Source organism: Prionailurus viverrinus, chromosome B3 (assembly GCF_022837055.1).
Source record: "Prionailurus viverrinus isolate Anna chromosome B3, UM_Priviv_1.0, whole genome shotgun sequence".
Classification (NCBI taxonomy): Eukaryota; Metazoa; Chordata; class Mammalia; order Carnivora; family Felidae; genus Prionailurus; species Prionailurus viverrinus.
In genome coordinates, this window is record NC_062566.1 from 94,577,209 (window position 1) to 94,595,278 (window position 18,070).

The 18,070-nt window shown below is 38.0% G+C and overlaps 1 protein-coding gene and 1 non-coding gene across 2 annotated transcripts; both read left to right on the forward strand.

Annotated features, from left to right (window-relative positions):
* TMX1 (thioredoxin related transmembrane protein 1) lies at window positions 1-15,119 on the forward strand. Its single transcript, XM_047863705.1, has 8 exons — window positions 1-247; window positions 3,495-3,610; window positions 5,178-5,223; window positions 7,832-7,960; window positions 9,930-9,975; window positions 10,077-10,178; window positions 10,295-10,361; window positions 13,450-15,119. Exons 1-8 carry the CDS (start codon window positions 96-98, stop codon window positions 13,626-13,628), a joined length of 837 nt encoding a protein of 278 aa, XP_047719661.1. The 5' UTR covers window positions 1-95; the 3' UTR covers window positions 13,629-15,119.
* Window positions 3,966-4,099, forward strand: LOC125169267 (small nucleolar RNA SNORA70). Its single transcript, XR_007153582.1, has one exon. It is a non-coding gene; the product is annotated as a small nucleolar RNA SNORA70 (small nucleolar RNA).
* Window positions 15,120-18,070: the final 2,951 nt, after the last annotated feature.

Below are 18,070 nucleotides of genomic sequence, written 5' to 3' on the forward strand. Positions count from 1 at the left end.
GCATGAGCAGATTAGCTCGCTGAGGGCGGAAGTGAGGAGCGGCTGCGCAAAGGTGGGGGGCGCTGCGCTTGCTGTGGGGTGGGCGAGCTGCAGAAATGACGGCCTCCAGGAGTCCCGTGGTTCCTGTGGCAGTGTTGCTGCTGTTGGCTTGCGGGGCTCCCTGGACCCACGGGCGGCGGAGCGACGTGCGCATCATCACAGACGAGAACTGGAAAGAGTTGCTGGAAGGAGAGTGGATGATAGAATTGTGAGTGTGGGGCGGTCGTCTCGGGTCCCCTCGGTGGGCCGGGAGGTCCCGGCTGCTGGATCTAAATCGGGACACCCGCTTCCATTCAGCTCAGGCGGGTCCCAGCTTACCCAGAGCTGCCACTCGGAGCCGACGACCCAGCGCCTCAGACTCCTCCAGATCCCTAAAGTCCTCTTCGGATCGGCCGCTGGCTTGGTCCCACCCCCTCGTTTCTAACCAGGGAATATTAAGTTTCTTCTAAATGGTTTCGTTTCTAGTACTGTGGTGCGCCTAAGAGATAAGAGTCCAACTTCGCATTTTTTCTACTTTTCATGACTTTGGGGGTTGGGGGTGGAAGTGGTTGGTTTGACTAATTCCTATACAGTTATTTATTTTAGAATCATCCTTCGCAAACTTCTATCTAGACTTACTCTTCACCAAACTTTACAAAAGAGGAGATTGAGCAGAACTTCTCTCCTTTTGTCTTTTATCCTTTAAAAGTCCATTCGTAGTGTTGGAATTTGAGACTTTTCACATTTTATTTTATGGATTAAGTATATTTTAATTTTAAATGCTGAGTAAATTCAACTTGGATTATTGTTATTTTTTTATTTATTTATTTTTTTGCTTTATCTTGTTTTTGTTTTTTTCTCTCTGCACGTCTCATTTTTCTTTTGGATTCGTGTTTCTGCAAAGTACTTATTGCTCAATGTCCTGGATTGTTACTCTCAGATCTAAGTGTTATTGCAATAAAAAATAAAGTTAATGTATGAGAGTGATTATAAACTCTTAGGACCATCAGGTCATCATTTACTGTTTGGAGGAAACCACGTGTCTGTGGTGATTCTGTTCTATTAAGGTCCCCTTTGCATCTGTAGAAAATAAATTGTCTGCTTTTGCTTTAGTTGCTAAATTGGTGATGGTGGTAGTGCTATTGATCATAGTGGTATTAGTGGTATTAGTGATATTAGTAAAAAACACCACTTTTGAGTGTTAACTGTACCAGACACTGCTAAACACTTTATATACATTATACTATTTAATTTTCTACAAATCCTTTAAGATCGGCATTATTTCCCACATTTTACAGGTGAGAGAAATACCTAAGGGTTTTAATTAATCTGTCCTGGTATTGCTATACTGGCTTTCCTTTCCAGAGCCTAAGCGTAGGTATGCAGTAATTGTTAGAACGGTCCCCTTCTTTAACAGGGTTCAGATGAGTGTTTTCCTGTATCCTTGGGTTGCCAGTTAATGGATGAAGGTGGACATCCCCAAGGGAGAGTGCAGAAGACCAAATCGATAACTCTTGAGTCATAAAATCAAAAAGGCATAGAACATTTATATGGAGTAAAAGATAGGGGAAATTGTTTATGCACTATACATTTAATCTGTAACTTAGTGAAATGAATTTTTAGGCAACATTGAAGCTGCAGCCAAGAGGAAATATAACCAGGGACAACATTTGATTTTTATTGTCATGAATAAGTTGGCTTGTGCCCATTTATGGTTTCATAAATAGTAATTAAACAATAGTGATTATGAATTTATATACATATGTCAAGTAATACTTGAGGGTTTAAAAAAAATTTTTTTTTAATGCTTATTTTTGAGAGAGGGAGAGAGAGAGCACGAGCTGGGGAGGGGCAGAGAGAGAGGGAGACACAGAATCTGAAGCAGGCTCCAGGCTCCATGCTGACAGCACAGAGCCTGACACGGGGCTCGAACCCACAAACTGTGAGATCATGACCTGAGCCAAAGTCAGACAACAGACTGAGCCACTCAAGCACCCCTTGAGGTTTTTGTTTTTTTTTTTTTTTAACTGATTTGATCAATCTATGTAAATACAGTGGTCAAAAGTTAAGTATTTGGGGATTTGAATTAGAACTTCTCTGTGAAATTAGACTATACTGTAGAACTTGTTCTTACTTTTTTCCCCCTTAGCTTACTGATTTACGTGTTAAGACTTTAAAAAGCACAAAAGGAACTTGTAAGGGGGATCGAGTATTACTAATGAATGATAGTCTGCTCTTATTACAAGTCTGTTATCTGCATTAAACCCATCCTGATCAGTTTTGTTGCAGAGATATTTTTATTGAAATACAATCTGTTGTTAAGGACTTTTGCTTTCATGTATGGTACTAGTCTTGTTTCCCAGTGTCTGTTACTTTTAGGAGTTTTATTTTCATGACATAAGTTAAAATATAATGAAATGCAGAAACTGAACTCTTGTGTTCAGCAAGTACAGGCTTTATTCTTCCATTAAAAAAAAAAACTGAGTCAAATTGAAAGATAATACACAATAAAGTGAAGAATAAAATCCTGGAGAAAAATCAGGGCCTTGAAAGATGCTGAATACCAGAGGAGTAATTAAAATGCTAATAAGTTTGGCCATAGATTTGTAAACCTGAGGTTTTAGAAACTGGCTAACCAAGGACTGGCCAAAGGAATTTTGTATGGTCTGTCCAGTGTTTGTGTCCGGGTTAAGTTTTGAGGTAACATTTTTACATAAATATGCAGATTTTCAGCTTCTTTTAAATAAGATAGAGCCTGCTACCTAGCCAGAAATCCCCTTGTGGCAATCATGCTGAGTGGAGGTTCCCCTCATAAGGAGCATGCATTTCCTTTTTCGCCACGGCCCTGGGCACTTCCTATTTTTCTCCTTACTAGCCCCTTGCCTTTGTGACTCCTGTGGTGCAAATTATTCAAACGGGTGAACTCCAGATTTGGTTTTGAGTTTTCTGGTGGCCACGTATTCATAGAGAGATTCAGAGGTTTTCAAAGAGCTGTTTTGGGGGGCCCCTGGGTGGCTCAGTCTGTTGATCTTCGGTTGAGCATCTGACTCTTGATTTCGGCTCAGTTCATGATCTCACAGACGTGAAATCAAGCCCAGTTTCCGGCTCCAAGCTGAGCGTGGGGCTCTCCCTCTCTGTCTCTCTGCCTCTTCCCTGCTCAAATGGGTGCGTGCTCTCTCATTCAAAATATATAAACTGATTAAAAAACAAAGACTGTTTGGCATGTAAACTTATGAACTTATTTTTGTGTCTGAAGAACTTATTCTCAGAATTTTACGTAATGAGCATCATCAGTTATAGTTTTGATTTTCAGAATGTTAGCTGCACAGTTAAAACTCTTTCATCTTCACAGAATTAATCACTTTGCTATCTTGTTTTTAGTATAAAACAGTCTTCACAAATTACACATTTAGAATTGTTATATCTATATGGTCATATTAGAATGCTTAACTTTTTTTTTAAACTGTATTTTATAGTTATGCTCCATGGTGTCCTGCTTGTCAGAATCTTCAACCAGAATGGGAAAGTTTTGCTGAATGGGGAGAAGATCTTGAGGTTAATGTTGCAAAAGTAGATGTCACAGAGCAGCCAGGTACTGTAAGTCTGTGGTTAGTCTGCAAATTGGGTTGATATGTTCATCCTGTTTGCCACATCACTTGGTCTTAACTGCCTTTCATTAGGTTTTGAAAACATAACTGTCTGGGGGCGCCTGGGTGGCTCAGTACGTAGAGCGTCCAACTCCAGCTCAGGTCATGATCTCAAGGTTCAGTTTGTAGATTCGAGCCCCACGTCAGGCTCTGTGGGAGCCTGGAGCCTGCTTCGGATTCTGTCTCTCCCACTCTCTATGCCCCTCCCCTGCTCACAGTCTGTCTCTCTCTGTTTCTCTCTCTCTCAAAAAATAAGTAAACATTAAAAAAACAAAAACAAAAACATAACTGCATAACTGTCTGCAGTACTTACGCTGACTCACCCGCCTCCCTGGTGAGGGATCCTTGTGCAGTGGCTACAAAAAGCAGATTCTGTGGTTGTGTATGCAGCTCCTTCCTTTTAGGTGTTGCTGTAAGGGACGTTGGGGGTGGTGCCCTCTCCCTGTTCTGGCCCATGTAACTGCCTTTGATCTTTTTTTTCCTTTGTATCCCAGACCCCAGACTAGCATGTAAGATGCCTTTGAGAAGTCCTAGAATACTGTGGTTTAGGTGGACATTGGCCAAGCCATCATTTGCATCCATATACCAAGCTTCAGAATAAAGAGCATGTGGTTGAGGTTTTTTGTAGAGCCAAGGGTACATTCTCTGACAAGTGAACCCAATCTCTTAATTGGGTTTCAAATTTAATAACCTGTGGTTTGAGGGCATGCTCTTAATACAAAGCTCTCATGTCTGTGGGGTCAAATACACTCCTGACTTGGCCCCCTGAACAAGTGGCAGGCCCTGCTTAAGGATGCTCCTTTCTTAGACCAACCTCATCTTACCTGATCTTGGTCACAGTAAACCTGGGTTGTTGATTCTGTTCCCACCCCAGATGGTAATAAGAGCTAATATTTATTGAGCACTTAGTACAAGTATTGCTCCAAGTGTTTTGCATTTGTTATATAATCCTTATACAACCTTGTGAGTTAGGTAATATGAGAAAACTGAGGCATAGAGAGATGAACTCTCAGTTATATTAGAGCTTAACACATGGTTAATAATGTTATTGTTACTGCTCATCTTAGGAAAGATTGAAAATATTTTTCGTTTTTAACATCTTAAACTCTTTGTTTTTTTGAATGGCAAGTGGTATTTCATTTGATTTTAGATCTTTCTAAGACTACTGTTATATTGTGCCACCCTGTGACTCATTGCTGGTAGTCTTATCACATAGTGTTATAGTTGATCAAATGTTAATATATATATTCACAGACATCTTCAGTATTCAAGCCTTACATACTTTTAACTGAGATAATGTGCAGTAGTGTTGATTTTAAAGTTGCTTCAAGTACATAATTGGGATTTTTTTCATTGTTACAAAGCTCAACTGTTTGTAGGTATAATTTCATATTCATTCCCTATTAGTATTTAAATAATTCAGAATCAACTTTTAAGTAGTAAGTGATTGTTGGCTCATATAAAACCTGTTGTTTCTTGTATTTGTTTCTAATGTTTCCTTATCATTTTTAGGACTGAGTGGACGATTTATTATAACTGCTCTTCCTACTATTTATCAGTAAGTATTTGAAGATTCTATCGTTACGGAGAAGGATGCAGCATAGTATAATCAGAATAAAAGACCTCTGGCCTGAATCATGTTTAAAAAGCATTATATTCAGTAAGGCTCAGTTTGTCCTTCATGCTATTGTAGGTGCGTTAGATAGATGGATGACTATGAAATACTTCTGGTCACAGAGGTTTGTAGCTATTTTGTAACCTTCTGAACTCAGAGGTTCACATGACATGGTGTGATACCATGTAGCATAGTAAAGATTATGAGCCCAGGTTTGTGTTAAGTCCTGTAGAAAGTTTGGTAAGGAAAAAAAATCACTGGGCAGGGTGGTTCCTAGAGAACATGGGAATATAAACGCAACCTCAGAGGTAGAATTTTCAAAAGAGTGTAGAAGTAAGCATTCCATCCTTTGGATACTCTCACGAACAGTCATAAATAGGAACACGGTGTGTTCAAAAATTAGCTAGGAAAGGGCTGTAGCTCAGTCTTCAGACGGTAATCGGTGAAATGGTTGAGTGTTAAGTCAGAATGAACAAGATTATGTAGTTTTCTGTGTCAGGTCTTTTAGTTTGAATTTATCTTCTAAGCTGGGGATAGGAAATCTCAAATCTGTACAGGCGTACCTTGTTTTACTGTGCTTCACAGATGTTGGATTTTCACAAATTGAAGGTTTGTAGCAACGTTGGATCAAGTGGGTCTGTCTGCACCATTTTTCCAATAGCATTTGCTCACTTTGTGTCTCTGTGTCACATTTTGGTAATTCTTGAAATATTTCAGACTTTTTCATTATTATGTCTTCTGGTGGTCTGTAATAAGTGATTATAGCTTGCTGAAAGCTCAGATGATGTTTAGCATTTTTTAGCAAGAAAGTATTTTTAGATGAAGATATGCATAATGTTTTAGACATAAAGTTCATTCAGCTGGTGGCTTGTGTGGCAGGAGGTACTTTTCCTCATTTAAATTTCTGAAAGCCAGTTGGCAGTTTTTTGTGTCTCTACCTCACTTTTCTTTGGCATCTTTTTTTTTCCATGTGTGTATCTGTTTCTCTGTGCCTTTGTATTCACCCCTGTTCCTTTTGTATCTATTCATATGTATATTCTTCCTCTCTGGAAGTGCTACTGTTCCTTTTTACTCCATCCTTTTCTCCACTTCCCCCTTTACTGGTTCTAATCAGTGTCTCCCATTTTCCTTCTCCCTTCTTAACATCCCCTGAACTTCCAGAATTTCCTGTCCTTCTTTTATAATTTTATTTTAATGTTTTATTTACTTTTGAGAGAGAGAGAGAGACAGAGTGTGAGCGGGGGGGAGGGGCAGAGAGTGAGTGAGACACAGAATCTGAAGCAGGCAGCAGGCTCCAGGCTCTGAGCTGTCAGCACAGAGCTCAACACAGGGATCCGGGGCTCGAGCCCACAAACTGCGAGATCACGACCTGAGCCAAAGTCGGATGACTGACTGAGCCACCCATGCGCCCCTTCTGTCCTTTTTTTAAGTCACATTGTTTATCATGCCCCTAATTTTTGCCTTTTGAAATCCTACATATTTTTCCCCTAATTTTTGCCTTTTGAAATCCTACATATTTTTCAAAAACAGCTCAAATGCCATTGCCTTTACAAAAACTTTGTGTTTTTGAGTGGAAGCTTCCTTGTAGTCTTTGGCACTGGAAGGCTAAAGGATTCTTTAACCCTACTGTAGGTGGTAGGGAGCTCTTGAAAATTTTTGTACTTAAGTGATAAAGTATTATGTAGGATTAGACTGGCAGTATTATTTTTTTTTTTTAACATTTATTTATTTTTGAGAGCTAGAGATAGCACAGGTGCAGGAGGGGCAGAGAGAGAGGGAGACACAGAATCTGAACCAGGCTCCAGGCTCTGAGCTGTCAGCACAGAGCCTGACACGGGGCTCGAACCCTGGGCCCGTGAGATCATGGCCTAAGCCGAAGTTGGATGCTTAAATGACTGAACCACCCAGATGCCCCTAGATTGGCAGTATTATTTAGGGTAGTTTGGAAATAGTGAAGTTGTGGGAGTAGGGAGAGCATTTTTGAGCCTATGAGAACTCCCTACATTGGGAAGGGGAAGGAGGAGGCAGATGTCAGGAAGAATGCAAAGCATACTGTAAAATAGAATCACTGAAATAGGAAAGGAAACACTACCAGATACCTCCAGCAATTTAAAGTAGCATGGTTAAGATGATGTGATTATGGCTGACAATACCAGAAAAATGCCTTCAATTTTTAACCTGTAGCTTAAAATAGCTAATAATTAGTAAGTGCCAGATACTGTCTAACAACTTTTCATGTAGCCATCCTTTTAAGATGTGCATTGCACCTTTATCGAGGTATAATTTACATAGAACTATGGTTTCATAATTTTATAATTTGGAAAAGTAATAATTGTAAGGCTTATGATTTCTTATAATGCCACTGCTTAAATAAATTTGGAACCAAGATGTTATGAGTTGGTAATTAGTGTTGTTACTTGTGCAATTTGTTACTTGTGCATTACTAATGATTTTGAATATAAGGATTGATTATAAAATGAGGTTAAAGAAAAAGCAAAACAATGCTAAGTTTATTTGGTGCTGTTTAATATTTAATTCTGATCCCCTTTAGTTGTAAAGATGGTGAATTTAGGCGCTATCAGGGCCCAAGGACTAAGAAGGACTTCATAAACTTTGTAAGTGAGAAAGAGTGGAAGAGTATTGAACCCGTTTCATCGTGGTTTGGTCCAGGTTCTGTTCTGTAAGTATGAGGGATTTTCTTTTATCTATTTCAGAATTAATTGGACCAGATAATTATATTTTGTGGAAATAAAGCATTCATACCCAGTTTTAGTTCTTGGAGTCTTAAGGTACATTCATACTTACTGCGATATTTGTAGTTTGACTTTTTCTTCTAAGTCAGATACTTTGATCTTTGGTAAGCTAGAAGGAGGCATACGCTAAAATTAAGTTGAAAGCCTTTTCAGGAATATTTTAGCTCTCCAGATAATGGTCATTTGTATCCTCAAAAACGAATTGATCTCCCTGAGCAGTGTAATTGGTAAAGCTATCATTTCAGCTTAATATTTGATAAGCCTCAAACATGTGCCTACTCTTGTTACCGTTATATTTTATACCCTTATATTTTAGTTCTTAATGTGATTGCATTATTCTACCCATCTGATAATTTTTTGGTTGAATAGGATGAATGAACAATGAACTTAATGGTATGGGTAACCACTGGGCTTAATCTATAGCTGGATACATGGAGCAGTAAGGATTGGAAATAGCAAGAGTATTTTCAGCTAGCCTTTGGGGTATAAGGCCTCTCAGGTCATATGAGAGACATCTGGAAATAATTGAGTTTTGCTGAGGTCTCCATGGACTCATCCTGGTTTGGCTAAGTTATCTCTTCCTGTCCCCTCACCACATTTGCCCTTAGAGGTTGGGGAGTTGTTACACCAACGGTGTAAGGTATAAAAATGCTCTGGATTCTGGGAGTGGAGGAAAGATCAGCCCTAAGTGATATTTTGAAATCGAATTTTGTCTTTAGCTCCTTTCCTTATCACCTCTTTTCCTGTGAAAATCTCTAAATTGAATGGTCCTGTAGCTGTCAGAATTCCCCTTACTGAACCACCATGCCCTAGTATTCCTGATAGAATCTAATTAGTGCTGATTATAGTGAGGCTACACATTGCTTTATGTTTCAGTTCCCTGTTCCTATGCCCATTTGCAATTTAAGTGACAGAAGCAAATGATTGAACCACATTTTTGTGTCAAACTGAAATTGCTCCTGATTTTTGTTAATTTGAAATCTCCTAGACGAATCTTACCCTCTCTAGTAGAAGAAGGTATTCCTTGTACGTCTTTGTTGAATCCTCAGGGATTCAGCAGTGCATGCCTTTTTTATTGGTGGACCAAGTGAGAGACACTTGTAGTGTCGGCAGGCTCACCCACCCAGTGTGGGCAGTCGGAGTAGGTCATCCTGCATGCGGGAACTTTGGCTTAGGTGTGAATTGATCTATATGTTGGTGGCAATCCTTGTGCTAGAGAGGAAGCAAACCCTTCTTAGTTTTGCCTTTTTTCTAACTGTCTAAACTACTTGGGTTTATGTGAAAATAATAATTATTTATGTTTATATGATGTCTTAGCATTTATTTCATATGAAATTTCTTTGTATATCCTTAAATGATATCAAACTAATACAAATTAAAATTATTTAATTTTAATACAAAAGGGGAATAATTGTTAGGTGGGAAGGATCAGTTCAACAAGTATTCCCAGTTCTTCCTTCAGGCTCCCTTCTCTCCTCATTCTTTGGAGGGATTTTAAGGGTTAATAAGAGTTGTCATTTGCCTACAGTACACTTGACTTTAGGCAACTGGTTCCTTAGAACTTGTAACCCGTTATGCAGAGTATATTGGAGACATCATCAGATGAAAGGTGAAAGGCTAAAGTCAAAGCAGTAGGGAAAGGGAAAAAGTTACCAAGTGTTTTATTTATGAGGACATCACATAGTGACAGCAGTTCAAGAACTGTTCATTTTTATTAATAGGAATTCCTAATACAAGCTTGAAATCAGTGATGTGCTGCTAGTCTTGATTAACACCAGCACTAAAATCTGTTACGTTAGGGAATTTATAGCCTGAAAAATAGAAGATCTAGATATGCACACATTGTCTTTCGAAGGTATGTGTCCTATTCAGTTTTTTAATCCTTTTTTCTTTCAGGATGAGTAGTATGTCAGCACTCTTTCAGCTATCCATGTGGATCAGGGTATGGGCTAGAGTTTTATTTCTATTTGAAACATTTTTGACACTACCCAAGTTTTTTAAACAACCAGGGTTTTTAAGTTTATTCTTTCCTTTTGATTTTAGACTTGCCATAACTATTTTATTGAAGACCTTGGATTACCAGTTTGGGGATCATACACAGTTTTTGCTTTAGCAACTCTGCTTTCAGGACTATTATTGGGACTTGTAAGTACTTCATTTTCAGAGTACATGGAAGAAAAATATTTTAAAATCTGATGATTGAATGTAGGTACACTAAGCTCTATCATATACATTCAGATTACTTGTGTTTATTTTCGCAGTGTATGATATTTGTGGCAGATTGTCTTTTTCCTTCAAAAAGGCGTAGACCACAGCCATACCCTTCCAGTAAGTATATTTTTAACGTTTATTTTTTATTCGCCATAATTCTGTTCATTTCTGTGAACACAGTCACACATATAGCAAGTTGCTTGTTTAGCTTAGGTTTCTAAATGTGGAATAATAGTTTACGTCAGAAACGGAAGGAGGATATAGATTTCATGTAAGAATTCCAGCCTGGATTTAAAAATTTTTTTTTTTTTCAACGTTTATTTATTTTTGCGACAGAGAGAGACAGAGCATGAACGGGGGAGGGGCAGAGAGAGAGGGAGACACAGAATCGGAAACAGGCTCCAGGCTCTGAGCCATCAGCCCAGAGCCTGACGCGGGGCTCGAACTCTCGAACCGCGAGATCGTGACCTGCCTGAAGTCGGACGCTTAACCGACTGCGCCACCCAGGCGCCCCTCCAGCCTGGATTTTAGAACATAGTTGTTTTCTTGGCTTTTGTAATGTGGAGATTTTTAACATTGCATATAACTTGCAGATACTTAATAACCCTGATCTGGTGTCATTTTATTTGAAAATTTCATGATATTCATGGGTCCATTTGAGTATACTGGAGTCAGAAAGAGTTGAATATGTTCTACTCTGGTAGTCGTTCATTATTATAGTGGCCACATTTGAAGGTTTTTCTTTGAATCGTAGCCAAGTCTAAGTTTTTCTGGTAGGATATTCGGGAAAGCAGTTCCTGTAGCTGATTGAGGATTTGCATTAACACTGTACTACAAGATGAGTTGATATAATTAGAAGTATTCACTGCTATCTGTCTTAATATAATTGCTCTCAGCATTTGGTTTAATCTTGAAAATTACACTGTTAGGGAAGCCCTCCTGTTTGCTGTTTATAAAGAACTCTCACTTTGTGCCCTCCTATTCACTTTTCAGCAGCTCTCTAGATTGTATGAGTGATACTCTTCATTTTGTGGTTGGGGAAAGTAAGGCTCAGAGAGGTGAACTATTTTTCTAGGGTCACAAAGAAGTGACAGAGTAGAGAATAGAGCCTAAAGTAGACTGCGGGCATGACATTTTCATTGTGCCACCTTTTGTGACTTTAGGAATTATCGAGGTCAGAACTCCTGAAGTGAAATCAGTCAAGATTGCATTTACAGTCTACCTTGTTCATTGGATAGCTGACAGGTTATCTTTTCATTTCTTAGATGGTTGCATCAATACTGAAAAGGACACGTACAGGGGAAGAATTCATTCTATCCAGCAATAGCCACTGACCTGTAGGGAAAGAAATGTGAACACAGATTACTTAAAAGACAATTTAAAAGTTGGTGGATGTACATTTAATACTTATATCATTGAAAAACCTTAAATCTAACAGCAAATTAGTTTCAAGTAATCTGTGGCACGACTGATAGATTTTAACCTGGACTTTAATATGATACCACCCCTTCTATAGCAGGCCACGTGATTTGAGTTGTTTTTCAATGTCTGTGTTTAGCTTTGATGTTGAGTTGCCAGGGAGAGACCCAACTCAGTCTAGCTTTAAGCAAAATAGGGATTTACTGCTTCATGTAGCAAGGAAGTCTGAGGGCAGAGTTGGCTGGATCCTTGGGCTCAAATGTTAAAGATGTTGTGTTTCTGAACCGCTTTGTTTTCCATGTCTTTCCCTGCTTCATTTTTGCCCTTTCCAGTCCTTAGCATAAAATGAGTAAGAAAGCAGTGGCTCACAATCCAGAGTAGGAAGTATGCTTTTTCCCTACACCCAGCTATCTTTTGGAAAAATTTTGGTGCACTCTACTTGTGTAAAGAGCTCACTTTTTGGAACAGTCCGTGTAAACCAGGGTTTCTCAACATGGACACTTTTTACCTTTTGAGATGGATAATTCTTAATTGTGACAGACTGTCATTTGTATATTGTTGGGTGTTCAGCATCATCCCACACGTTGGCAGCAGCACCGCTCCTCTTAGTGGTGACAACCAGAAATATCTCCAGACAGTGCTAAGTGTTCCTTGGCAGTGGTGGGGTCCGGGGAGCAAGACCACCCCCCGTGGAGAACCACTGTTGTAGGCTGTAGTGCCTACCACAGCTACATGGGGTGTGGTACTGGGAAGGGGCCATTAACCCAGCTGAAAGAGCAATGTCAGACCAAACCACAGAGTGCCCACCATGTGGTCATTTCTTCTCGTGTTTTTTTCTGCCTTACACTCTCAGGCCTCCCTACTCTGCTCAGGATTGCCTAAGATTAAGGCAGTCTAGGATCGCGGATTAGACTAAAGCCTCTTGGCCCATTTCTCTGTTCTGTATCTCAGTAACATGGTGTGTTCGAAGTTTAGGTTAACTAGCAACAGGTCCTGTAAAGAAAAATGGAAAAGGTGTGTGTGTGTGTGTGTGTGTGTGTGTGTGTGTGTGTACACGTACATAGTTAAAAATTCATTGAGCTGTGCACTTAAGCGTTATACATTTTATTGTTTGTAATTATGCCAAACAAAATTATATATGTGAGGAAGAGGAAGCACACTTGTGAAACTCCTTGGAGAAGAAAAACACAATGGATAGGAATATAACGTTGTAAATGTCTGATTGCTGCTCACCTAGAAACTGAAATGGGTAGTGTTGAAGTTTGTTTCATTGCACTTATTAACTAGAAGATTTAAGAGCAAATAAATATGGTTCTATTTAATGTAGTATATTTTCTTACAACATCCACATGCACGCACAGCATTAATTCTGGTTTATTAATTTCGGTTCAGTTTATAAACAGGCAGGTGATTACAGTGAATTTGGTAAATAAGATGGATCTTTCAAACCAATTTTCATTTTTATGGTGTCACTTATTTTTAAAGATAACTTTTTCCTTTTAGAAATCTAAACTTATGATTGATAAATAAAATCCGAAGCAGTTTATGGGCCTATGAATCGTGTCTTGATTTTACTGTAGTGGAACTCTAATACATCAATGAAAAAAACCATTTCTGGGTCTTTATCTTTTTCTGTTGTAATGCCCACCGTGAATGATGTCTGTGTGCATACAATGTGATTATAGTATTACTGACTATATTCCCTATGCTGTACTTTTCATCTTTGTAACTTATTTTATAACTGGAAGTGTGTACCTCTTAATCCCCTCTGGTCTTTATCTTTAAGAAAAATTATTACCAGAATCTTCTCAACCTTTGAAAAAAGTGGAGGAGGAACAAGAGGCTGATGAAGAAGATGTTTCAGAAGAGGAAGCAGGAAGTAAAGAAGGAACAAACAAAGACTTTCCACGGAACGCCATTAGGCAACGTTCTGTGGGTCCTTCATTGGCCACAGATCAATCCTAGTTGATTTTTATAGATATCATAATATGATTTTGGCAGAAACAGAAGATGGATCATTTTGGTTTGAAGTAAACTGTGACATGCTTGTACATTGCAGGGTTCAGTCTAGATTGTCATTAGATTGGACAGACTATCTTCAGAAAATAAAAGTAGCACTACATAAAAAAGTTTGAAATAGGATTTAAGAACAACAGTATGAATGGTTTAAACAATTCTTTAGGTTTTGAAAAATCTGGTGCCAAGCAATAAGGTTTGAGTATTTTTATTTAATAATGTTTCAGATCTTCTGAGTTGAAAAATTGCATTTCCCGAGTATTGCATTATTGAGGTATTTTTGGAGATTACTTTGGAGAAGATTTCTCATTTGATATAATTTTTTTCAGTTTCACTGTGTGAAAAAAAGAACATATTTCCCATAAATGGGAACTTTGCCCATTGACTCGAGAAATGTGTGGTTCAGTGACAACTCTGGTCATTTCACAAATATAGTCCAAAATTTCTTCATATTTTTAGATTATGCAACTAATAAAGACTACCTTGCTTTAATTAGTTTTCTACACATGGTAATATAGGATATTCTTCTGATTTAGGAAGTTTTTATATAAGTCCATGGTGTTGTCTTGATTCCTGTAAAGGTCGGTTGCCTTTTTTTGTTCCCCTCTGTTCACTGTATGGTTAATGTTTTTCTTACCATGGGTTACATTTTTCTTTTTCTAAATTGGATAATTTTCTGGAAACATTTTTCATGCTTTAATAAATAGCCCTTTTTGTTTCAACTGAAGCTTACTGAGGATTCCTTAAAATTGAAAAGCTGTTTACTGATCATTTAAAATTTTGGCCACTCATTTCAGATTTTATGTCATTCTGTTGAACTTCTGAGGTTTTTGTTTGTTTGTTTTGCACATGAAGGTGAACATTCCTGATTTTTATTTGATCTTGTAGAAAAGCCTTGATATTTTACATTTTGAAAATTCATAGAAGCTTAATTTGATATAAAATAAAGTTAACATTCTACTCAGGAAAAAGCATCTTATAGTGTATGTTTTCACTGTATATTCATCATCACACAGAAAATTCGTAATTGATTTTACAAAGTCTGTGTATGCTTGATGTTTAAAAATCATAGCATTCTTTCGTTTTTGAACACAAAGTCTGTATTCTGCTGTACTTTTTATTGTGTAGTGTTTCACAGGTGGGCATCAGCAGGATGGGACATTTAATATAATTTTACACCTCAAAGAGTACAGAACTTTCACTTTACAGCAAAAGGGGGGGGGGGTGTTGGGTGGCAGTAAGAACTGTATTATCTACAAGAAGGGGAAAAGCCATAACTCAGAATGAATCACTTGCCCATTATTTAATAGACAATTTCTGTAATGTCCTGTTTTGTCTAGATTCTGCTGTGTGAATCCATTAGACTTATACAGTATCGTAATGTACAACAGTTTTCTTCAAAGACCTTGCCTTTAGAATATTAAATATTCTACCATTGAAGAGTTTTGGATGTATAGTAATTTTGTGATGCTTTAGAAAAATAGACTAAGCACAAAATAAACTTTTCTAAGCACTTCACTAAAGGCTGGAGACAAGTGTGATTTCTAGTTGCATCTTTAGAAGTACTTCATTACTTTGTATTTAACAATGTTCAGATGAATAGTTGTGTCACTCTGTTCTTGATTTGTATAATCAAAAGGCTAGAGTTCTACACATTTTTTTTGTTATTTGAGATGATAGAGGAAAATAGTACTCGTTAATCAGGTGTTCCACTTTCTAGTATTCTAGTATACAAGACATAGACTTTAAGTTCTTAATTAGAAAATACTGTATATACAGAAAATTAAAAGTAGCCTGAATAGGTAGAGACATGATATTTCAGAAAACAGATGGTTTTGCATTTCTTCAAGATTGTCACTCTAGACACCTGAATATCAATTTTCTGTCATACGAGAGGCATATAGAAACTACAGGATCATTTACCTCTAACAGACTCCTTTTGTTTCCCTTATTGGGTTAAGGGGGCTCAACATAGCAGTTAGTTATAAATCTTAGGAGAGATTAAGGTGCAATATCAGCATCCTGGAGAACTCTGCCCCCCACCCCACAATAATTATTCAGTGCTAACGTGGAAGTGTAAAACTGATAACTCCAATAGCAAAGGCAGTTCTAGGGATGCCTGGGGGGCTCAGTTTGTTGAGCATCTGACTTCAGGTTATAATCTTGTGATTCATGAGTTCAAGCCCTGTATCAGGCTTGCTGCTGTTAGCACAGAGCCCACTTCAGATCAGCCACACTCCCTCTCACTGTCCCTCCCCTGCTGGTGCACTCTCAAAAATAAATAAACCTTTAAAAACAAATGCAGGTCTACCACATACTGCCTAGGTCAGCAAGAATGACAGAAGTTGTAATGAAGATTCCTGTGTATATATTAGCTTCCATTCACGACGGTTCTTTTTTTCTCCACATTCATGCCAACATTTGTTACCTCTTGTCTTTTTGAGTTAGCCATTCTGACAGGTGTAAAGTGATACCTCATTGTGGTTTTGATTTGCATTTCCCTGAGGATTAGTGATGTTGGGCCTCTTTTCATGTGTCTGTTGGCCATCTGTGTGTCTTTGGGAAATTGTGTAGTCAAGTCCTCTGACCATTTTTAATAGGATTACTTGGGTGTTTTTGGTGTTGCCTTGTACAAATTCTCATATATTTTGGATATTAGCCCCTTACTGAATAGATCGTTTACAAATCTATCTTCTCTCATTCAGTAGGTTGCCTTTTTATCTTTTGGATAGTTTCCTTCGCTGTGCAAAAGCTTCTTCTTTTGATGTGGTCCCAATGGTTTATTTTTACTTGTATTCCCCTTGCCTAAGGAGACATACCTAGACAATGTTACTAAGGCTGAAGTCAGAGAAATTATTGCCTATGTTTTCTTCTAGAAGTTTTATGGTTTCAGGTCTCACATTTAGATCTTTAATCCATTTTGAGTTTATTTTTGTGTATAGTGTGAGAAGTGGTCCAGTTTCATTTGTAAATGATGCTTTTGAAAGCAATTTTCTGTCAAGTCAGTTGTGTCCTTATTCAACCCAGTGCATCAAAGGCATAGATCTGGACTTAATTATATTATGAGATTAACATTTTTGAATAAACATTTTAACTCATTTTAGGATTACCTAGGATATTATGATGCATAACACTAGTTTAAGGTATAATTCTTTCAATAAATTATTTCTTTCCAGTTTTACTGAGGTATGATTGCCAAAAAAAATTACTTTTGATAGGGATCTTTTATTAATAAGATAATTAATTTGAGATGGAATTTGAGTGGTCCTACTGAATAATTGTATAATTCTAAAAGTAAAATTAAAAATTTTAATGTTTATTTATTTCTGAGACAAAGAGAGACAGAGCATGAGTGGGAGAGGGGCAGAGAGAGGGAGACACAGAATCAGAAGCAGGCTCCAGGCTCTGAGCTGTCAGCACAGAGACTGACATGGGGCTCAAACTCAAAAACCGTGAGATCATGACCTGAGCCAAAGTTGGTTGGTCGCTCAACCGACTGAGCCACCCAGGCGCCCCTAAAAGTAAAATTTTAAATATATCACTTACAGATTTGGGTATATATTGCATATCTAGCAACTTCTGCATTTGTTCTAAAACCATTAAAGCTAGAACAAAAATTTAAATTTGAAGTTTGATAATATATAAGTAGTAAAGTCATTATCTGAACAGATCTAAAATATATCCTTTTAAATTTTATTTACTAAAAAATATTTTTTTTAATGTTTATTTATTTATTTTGAGAGAGAGATAGAGCACAAGCATGGGAGGGGCAGAGACAGTCACCGAACTGAAGCAGGCTACAGGCTCTGAGCTGTCAGCACAGACCCCGATGTGGGGCTTGAACTCATGGACTACAAGATCATGACCTGAGCTGAGCTCAGACCCTTAAACTACTGAGCCACCCAGGTGCCACCCAGCAAAAATGTTTATTTTGAGAGAAAGAGCATGAGCCAGGGAGGGGCAGAGAGAGAGAGAGAGAGAGAGGGAATTTCAAGTGGGCATGCTGCAATCAGTGCACAGCCCAACCCAGGGGCTTAATTTCATGAACCATGGGATCATGACCTGAACCAAAATCAAGAGACACTTAACTGACTGAGCCACCCAGGCACCCCAATATATCCTTTCCTTTAATGATTGTTTCTTTTGACTCATTAATTACAGATGATTATGATAATATCAGTATTGTGGCCATTAATGAAATCAACTGTCTCCTTTCTACCCATTTGGCTGTGTGTAACATTTTTAAGCCTATTTTTGTTGTTATCACAACTCAGACTGGTTGTATCCTGAAAATGAAAACATGAAAAATGAAAATATAACAAGTAATTGACCAAATAGAGGTGTGCTTCTCTGAAATTTCTTTTTTTTTTTTTTTTAACATTTATTTATTT

What these genes read in the sequence shown, in the direction of transcription:
- TMX1 (XM_047863705.1), top strand. Translation starts at nt 96, where the DNA reads ATGACGGCCTCCAGGAGTCCCGTGGTTCCTGTGGCAGTGTTGCTGCTG. An exon ending in GCTCTTCCTACTATTTATCA is followed by an intron (nt 5,224 to 7,831) that starts GTAAGTATTTGA and finishes GATCCCCTTTAG; the next exon opens with TTGTAAAGATGGTGAATTTA. An exon ending in ACCACAGCCATACCCTTCCA is followed by an intron (nt 10,362 to 13,449) that starts GTAAGTATATTT and finishes TTTATCTTTAAG; the next exon opens with AAAAATTATTACCAGAATCT.